At 34.4% G+C, this 8,352-nt stretch overlaps 1 protein-coding gene across 1 annotated transcript; it reads left to right on the top strand.

Moving 5' to 3' along the window:
• The first annotated feature begins 2,751 nt into the window (after window positions 1–2,751).
• Window positions 2,752–5,205, top strand: TLP2 (tubby like protein 2). Its single transcript, XM_079085841.1, has 5 exons — window positions 2,752–3,085; window positions 3,505–3,886; window positions 3,991–4,078; window positions 4,173–4,302; window positions 4,408–5,205. Exons 2-5 carry the CDS (start codon window positions 3,539–3,541, stop codon window positions 5,024–5,026), a joined length of 1,185 nt encoding a protein of 394 aa, XP_078941967.1. The 5' UTR covers window positions 2,752–3,085; window positions 3,505–3,538; the 3' UTR covers window positions 5,027–5,205.
• The last annotated feature ends 3,147 nt before the right edge of the window (window positions 5,206–8,352 follow it).

The following is an 8,352-nucleotide window of genomic DNA, read 5'->3' on the forward strand; positions in this document are numbered from 1 at the left end:
AATACATAACATTATGGGTCAAGGAAGTTTGAGAGTTTGGAAGCCTAATGATATAATTAGAGATATGAATGCTTTGCTACAAATAAATATGAGTTATTCACAAGCGTGGCATGCTAGAGAATTTGCTTTGGGATTGATGATGGGGACCCCCGAAGAAAGTTTCTCCAAACTTCCAATTTATTTTCACAATCTGAAGAAACATAATCTTGGTACTGTGGCGTACATAAAAACTGATTCGGAGGATCGTTTTGAGTATTGCTTTTTCGCTATTGGATGCGCGGTAATATATTTTTAAATATATTTGTTATTATCTTAAATGTTTATAAACAATTTGCCCAAAAGAGACTACAGATTATTGGACATGGTTTCTTGAAAAACTACATGAATGCATTGGTGATGTGGAGGGTCTGACAATGGTCACAGATAGAGCACCCGCAATTGCTGTAAGTATTCAAAATGTTTTCCCAAATGCTCAACATGGATTGTGTGGTTTTCATCTAATAGGAAACATAGTCCACACCTTTGGAAAAAACAAAAAAACAACAATTTTGTTTTGGAATCTGGTAAGAGCTTACAAAACCACTGAGTTTGAATTCTATTGGGGGAGACTTCGTAATATAAGAGATGATGTAGCGACATATCTCAGTCAAATTCCATGTGAGAAATGGACCAGAGCGTATTGCCCTACCACGAGGTATGATTATATGACCTCAAATAGTGCGGAGTCCATGAATGCTGTATCAAATAAAGCAAGGAAGTTGCCTATATTACCACTTCTTGAGTTCTTTCGCGCACTTATGCAGAAATGGTTTTACAAACGGCGGATGGCTGCATGTATGATTATGTTTAATTTTAAATTATATGATAAATGTCATATATAATAATATATGTTTGTTTTAACAGAAAAAGTACAACAATACTAACGAAGTGGGCTGAAGATATGGTTAAAAAAAAATAAAGAGGGGATTCAAGGATGGTCGGTATCCGGTGTTGACAATACAACATATCAAGTGCATGACTTCAAAAGCGGCGGCATAGTGAATTTGAGGGAAAAGAATTGTTCTTGCAGATATTGACAACTAACTGGTTTCCCATGTGGTCATGTGATAATTGTTTTAACGCACTTGAAAAATGATCATTGTGGGCATATGGCTATAGATGCTTATAAAATTGAAACATATCGAAGAACGTACGAGCAGGCCGTATACCCTCTTTCAAAACTTAGTGATTGGGAGGTTCCGGATGACCTTATAGTTGTTAACCCTCCTGTGATGGAAATACGTCAATCCGGTAGACCAAAAAACACCAATCGTATTCCATCTCAAGGTGAGGAACCAAAAATAAGAAGGTGTACTAGATGCCATAACACAACTCATAATGCAAGGACGTGTAAGCAAATCGTTCCAAAGAACCAAAGTAAAACTAAAAAACGTACCGGGGCGTCAGGGAGCGGGACAAAAGCGACAGAAGAGGAACCGACGCAAGCGACCGAAAACCAATGGCAACATGAGCCAGAGAACCAATAGACGCAATATACCGAACAACAATGGCAGCAACAGCCAAACAACCAACGGACACAACAGACCGAACATCAATGACAGCAACATCCAGACAACCAATGGACACAACAGACCGAACATCAATGACAACAACATCCAGACAACCAATGGACACAACAGACCGAACATCAATGGCAGCAGGAGCCACATAACCAATGGGCGCAAGAGACCGTATACCAACCGCATGAAGAGCCACAGAAGCAATGGCAGGGTTGCACCGAGTACCAATGGCAGCAAGAGCCAGATAACCAATGGACGCAAGAGACAGTAAACCTAGGGACACAAGCAACAAATAACCCATGAATGGAATACGAAAACAGATCAAAGTTTCCGTGGTTCGATTTGAATGAATGAAGTTTATTTCAAAGTATGTTTATTATGAAGGTTGTATGTTTATGTTTTCTATGAAGGTTGTATGTTTATGTTTTCTAAGGTATGTTTTGTAACCTATAAAAAACATGGAATATTTATATAATTTTCATTAGGTTATTTATATACACCGGTTTGTATTACGTTATTTATAAGTACAAATACATGAAAACATACATAAGTAGCAAACGTATTACATAAAACATTTCATTATTTTTAACCTTTTTTGTCAAATTTTTTACATAATAATCACATAAGGTATAAGTGTATTTAAAAAAAAATAATATTAATAAATGAAAATGAACGCAAAAAAAACGAAAAAAAATTAAAAAAAATTAAAAAACCAACATTCCGCAGAGCTGTAGCTGGATTCGCAGAGGCTTTAATGGATCCGCAGAGGCTTTAATGGATCCGCAGATGGTGGATTCCCAAAGAGTTCTGTGGACTGATATCAAACATAAGTTCATTATTTTTAACATTTTTTTGTCAAATTATTTACATAATCACATAAGATATTAGTGTATTTAAAAAAATTAATATTAATAAACGAAAATGAACGCAAAAAAAAACGAAAAAACGAAAAAAAAAATAAAAAAAAAATCAAAAAACAGCAATTCCGTAGAGCTGTAGAGGATCCGCAGAGGGTGCTCTGCGGATCCTGTGGTCATTTTCCAAAATTTGATTTTCCTTGGTTATTTTCTTCAAACCAATCTCATTTTTTGGTTATTGTCCGAATTTATTTATTTATTTTTTTTTATTTATTATTTTTTTTAAGGTTAGAAACAAAATTGCATTTATTTATATATTTTAAACATTGGATTAAAACAACACTTCAATGGAGCATCCCGAGGTGCATATTTTTAAGGGCGTGAAGATTTTGGGCGTTTGATTGAAAAGAGTGGTTTGTCTCTTCATCCGTCAATCCTTTCCTCCAACGCCTCGCCGGAGATTGCGGCGGTTTATACGGTGGCCATGGCTGCGATGCCGTGATCGGAAAACAAACATCGTAAGAAGGGGATCTACTCGTTCGTTCTAACCCTAATTTCCCAAATATCATGGACCACATTCGCTGATTTCAAGTCATTTTCCGATCCGTTGTTCATCCGATCTGAAACGTATTATCCAACTACCTCTAATTCCTTCCGATCGATTCGAAGGTCTGTCATTGTTCGTTGTTTTCATTTCACTTGAGCTTGTTTAGACAGGTTTAATTTGATTGCATTTCGGAAATTTGTAAAATCCCTAATTTTTCATCATTTCTACAAGTAGATCGCAAGCTATGTTGGTAATAGTGCGATTTTACTGTATAATTGTTCATCTATTGCTTTTTTTGATCAATAACAAAAACCTTGGTTCACAGCGGAAGTTATATATAATATAATATGTGAGAAATCTGGCTTAAATTTCATTCCGTTTCATCTTCATAATCCGCCATAGAGTTTTGGTAACTGAAGTCATGAGCTCAGATCTATCCATTTCCATAACAAAATCAACAAAAAACCTAAACCATCACTCATAGTTTCTGATTCTTTTGTTTAATTTTGCTGCTACTTACGTATATCTTAATGAATTCCAGAGAAGTATTGAGATTGGCATGATACATTATCACGATGTCTTTCAAAAGCATTGTGCGCGAGCTGAGGGAGATGGGAGATGGAATTGGGAGTTTATCTAGAAGAGGAATTGAAGGAAGACATTGGAGAAACCGAACTAGATCACACATTGCCCCTGATGTAGCTCCATCAGAATTGATAAACCAAGGCCAGTGGGCAAATCTCCCTCCTGAACTTCTTCTGGACATAATCCGTAGGGTTGAAGAAAGCGAGACTTCATGGCCAGCTAGAACTGTAGTCGTTTATTGTGCATCCGTTTGTAAATCATGGAGAGATATCACAAAGGAAATCGTCAAAACCCCTGAAGAATGTGGTAGATTAACCTTCCCAATCTCATTGAAACAGGTAATTTCTTTGATCCTTATCTTTTACGTTCATCAATACTAAAGTAAACCACAAACGAATCATAATTTCTTCTTCTTCATCTTCTTCTAAATCTTCCATAATAGCCTGGCCCTCGAGATTCCCCAATTCAATGCTACATAAGAAGAGACAGAGCAACTTCCACTCACCGATTATACTTTGGGTTAACCCCATGTAAGTCACGATTATTCATCATCTTCTTCTTCTTCTTCTTCTTCCACCATTCTTTTTCTGAATCTAACAACCTTCATGATCCACACTTCAACAGCTGAAGACGAAAGCGATAAACTACTATTAGCAGCCAAGAAAATCAGAAGGGCAACAAGCACAGAGTTCGCCATTTCTTTAGTCGCAGATGATTTCTCACGAGCTTCCTCTACATACGTTGGCAAACTAAGGTACGTTACATCAAATTAACATCCTTCATCCTTCATCTCAATTCCCAAATCCCAAATCCCAAATCATTTCTTCTTCTTCTCCTTCTTTTTTCTTTCAAAAAACAGATCTAATTTCCTCGGAACCAAGTTCACAATCTACGACAGCCAACCACCAACCGACACCACAAATCACAACCGATCAAGCCAACGATTCCAGAAAAAACAAGTCTCCCCAAAACTACCTTCATGCAGCTACTCCATAGCCACAATCTCATACGAACTAAATGTCCTTCGAACACGTGGCCCAAGAAGAATGAACTGCACAATGCATTCCATACCCATTTCCTCAATCCAAGAAGGAGGCACTGCTCCAACTCCAAAATCTTTCCCTTTCAAAACCATCGACAGATCCACATCATCTTTATCAACAACAACAACACCCAATTCAAATCCCCTCGACTCTTTAATGCTTAAAAACAAAGCGCCTAGGTGGCATGAACAGTTGCAATGCTGGTGTTTGAATTTTAAAGGACGAGTGACTGTTGCATCTGTGAAGAATTTTCAACTTGTGGCTGCTGTTGACTCGAGTCATAATGTTTCAGCTGTTGAACAAGAGAAAGTGATTTTGCAATTTGGGAAAATTGGGAAGGATATTTTCACCATGGATTATAGGTATCCTCTTTCTGCTTATCAAGCTTTTGCGATTTGTTTGAGTAGCTTTGATACAAAACCTGCATGTGAATGAATGATCCATCCATGGTTTTTTTTGTTTTATAGAACAACTGCTATGTGTTATAAGCTTCATTTTAGCAGTTATGACTAGTTTGTTCTTTAGGTCTTTCTAATTGTTCTTTTTTTTTTTGTTATGGTTAAATAACTCTTTTAATTAATGTTAAGAAAGCTGTTTCTAGTAGTTCATTTTCATTTTCGTTCTCATTTTGTGGATTTTGGCTTCACTTAAAGATTCCATAAAGCTAAAAATATTGATTTCATTTTGTGTTGACAATTTTTGTAAAACTTAAAAGAAAAAAAAGGTTTTTACAATAATGAGGGATTGTGGAATGGATTTAGTGTTGTTTCTTTGACTTAATGAGTTAAAGGGTTAAGTAATTAATTTGGATACTTGTATATGATTGTTTCTTTTTTACATAATTTGGATAGAATGACTAAATAGGTTAAGCCAGAAAACTGACTTAATGACTTAAAAGTTGATGAATATTATTTAAGTGATGAATTTGAAGTTTGTTTAATGAAATGCACGGGTAAAATGGACATTTAGTTTCATTCAAATAAGATTATGCAATATAGTAAGAGAAATGAAGGGTAAAATGGTCATTTAGGCTATGTTTGGCGCGCCAAATTTAGCTGATAAGCTAGCTTATTTTTTGAGTTTTTTATGTTGTTATGTTTAGCAAGCGAAAAAGTAGTTTAAAATCTAGCTTTTTAAAAAGCTAATTGGGCTAGCTTTTCATTAACTTTTATAAAATTTCCTAAATATATCCTTAATTAATTAAAAACATCATATTTTTTTAAATGACCTTTAATGTTGGTTTATATTTTTCAACTAACTTATCGGATAGTTTTTATGTAAACGTCATTTTTTATCGGTTAACAGTTAGTTCTTTAACTATCAGCTAACTTTTCAGCTAGTACGTTAAATATAGACAGATAGTTGAATAACAGACAATTTATTCGACTGATAGAGGATGGAACTAGGAAAAAGAAAGGAACAACCTTTTATAATTGAGGAAATTAAGTATAATTGATTATTTTGTTGTAAATTAAAAGAAAATAATGATTGGTTTGTGAAGAAAGTTCAATGAAAATAATTTAAAGGATGGAAACTCAAGTGTGGCGTGAAGATTAAAAAAAGTTAAATGCAAAGACAAAGACAAAGACTGCCGAACGATTTTGGTTTAATCATTAAAGTTTGAAAATCTTGAAAAGATCTTTCAACTTGCAAAGTTAAATACAAAGAGTCCCAAACAAGGTTTTCTTGGATGTTTTAGTTTAACTTATGTTGTAAAACAAGGTTATTTATTTATTTATTTATTTATAAAAAAACTTGGAAAAAGAAATAAAAATTTTACAAAAGAAAATATCGGAAAAAAACCATGGTAATGTATATTTCCAAAGATACTGGAACTTTACAACAAATCAAACAAAGAGTATAATTCCTTCAAACACTATACAAAACTCAATACAAGACTTTTTGAGTATCGAAACCGATGTTTCGAACATACATGGATGTGAAGCCTAAAAGCAAGAAAGAAAAGAAAAGCATTATTATGATTGGATGATGCCTAAAATTGTTTTTCTAAAATCATTCATTCTCATGGATAACAAAAAACTTTAGTCTATCATTCATATAACTACTAACCACTATAGTGGTGGGTGACACGTCATCACCACTAACTACAACTAAACTTATAAGATATGAACCACTCCACTCCACATCGATCTTTTTTATTATTTTTAATTCAAAAATATAATAAAATTATATTTTTTTTGAAAATAAAAGAAACATTGAATTTTTTAACTAATTTTTCATTAATTATAAAAATAAAAATACAACTTCAAACTACATTACTTAATTAACCTAGAATAAAAAAAACATTACATTAACTTAAATAACCTAAATTAAAAAAAAACAAACAAACATAAGTAAAAAAAATAAAAAACCAATATTCGTTCATATTGAGTTGGTACAAATGATCCGTGACATCTTCTCGAAGATTGAAACACGTTTCGCTGATATTAATTTCAACAACTCGTGATAAAAATTCATTCGTTCCTGATACGAATTTTTCAAGCGGGATGACAACGTCGTCCGGATCATACGTGCAAATCGCTCGACCTTGATCTTCAATGATTATATTATGCATTATAATACATGCCGGGACCATTCGTTTAATTCTATCCTTATCCTAAAGCCGTGTAACGTATTTCACTACATGCCACGTCTGCTTGAGGACTCCAAATGCCCTCTCGATATCCTTTCTCGCTAATTCCTGTCTCTTTGTGAACAACTTTGCCTTTTCACTTCGAGGAACCGAATATACCTTCATAAGTGTAGAATAATTCGGATATATCCCATCACAAAGGTAGTAACCGTATTTGTACGAATGTCCGTTCACCGTGAACGTCATATCAGATGCTTTGCCGATTCAAAGATTGTTAAAAAGTGGAGATTGACCAAGAACGTTAATGTCGTTGTTAGACCCCGCGACTCCAAAGAAAGAATGCCATATCCATAAATCCTGAGATGCGACAACTTCTAGAATTATACTTGGTTCACCTATATTTCCTCAAGTGAATTGATCACGCCATACATTTGGACATTTTTCCCAAGCCACATGCATACAATCTAGACTGCCAAGCATACCCGAAAATCCATGCCTCTCTTCATGAGCCGAATATAATCTCTTAATATCATGTGGAGTTGGTTTACGCAAATATTCTTGATGAAAAACCTCATACACACATGCGCAAAACCAATCTAGACAATCAATTACGGTCCTCTCAAATACTTTGAAGTATTTGTCAGATGCATCAAATGCTATACTGTATCCCAAATACGTAAGCGCAGCCGCACACTTTTATATACTACCAAAACACATTCTTCCTCTAGCATCAGATTTTTGTTTGAAAAAATCATAACAGGCTTCTAAGGCATTACTAATACGTAAAATTACCGCCTTATTTAGACGGAAACGACGTTCGAATGCGTCATCATTGTATAAACAATTATGAACGAAGTAATCACATACCAATAAGTCGTGTGCGGCTTGACGATCACGATTGACGACCGCCCTTGTACGAGCAACATTCGAATTTTTTTCATCGTGAATGTGTTGCACAACATTAAAGCAAGTCGAAATGAATTTCTCGTTATCATCCTTGTCAATTTTTTTTAACAATTCAAAATCCTCGATGTGTTTTTTGGTTTATAGAATGAGAGTAAAATGTGAGGATTTTATTAGATTTATATAAGTATTGAGTTTTTTTTAAAAAAAAAAAATTAAAACTTAACAAAATGACCGTTGAACGGTCAAAAGAAAGAAAATGTTT

This window comes from Lactuca virosa, chromosome 3 (genome assembly GCF_052849685.1).
Source record: "Lactuca virosa cultivar CGN04683 chromosome 3, Lactuca_virosa_CGN04683_v6, whole genome shotgun sequence".
Classification (NCBI taxonomy): Eukaryota; Viridiplantae; Streptophyta; class Magnoliopsida; order Asterales; family Asteraceae; genus Lactuca; species Lactuca virosa.

What these genes read in the sequence shown, in the direction of transcription:
- TLP2 (XM_079085841.1), top strand. Translation starts at nt 3,539, where the DNA reads ATGTCTTTCAAAAGCATTGTGCGCGAGCTGAGGGAGATGGGAGATGGA. An exon ending in TCCCAATCTCATTGAAACAG is followed by an intron (nt 3,887 to 3,990) that starts GTAATTTCTTTG and finishes CTTCCATAATAG; the next exon opens with CCTGGCCCTCGAGATTCCCC. An exon ending in ACATACGTTGGCAAACTAAG is followed by an intron (nt 4,303 to 4,407) that starts GTACGTTACATC and finishes TTCAAAAAACAG; the next exon opens with ATCTAATTTCCTCGGAACCA.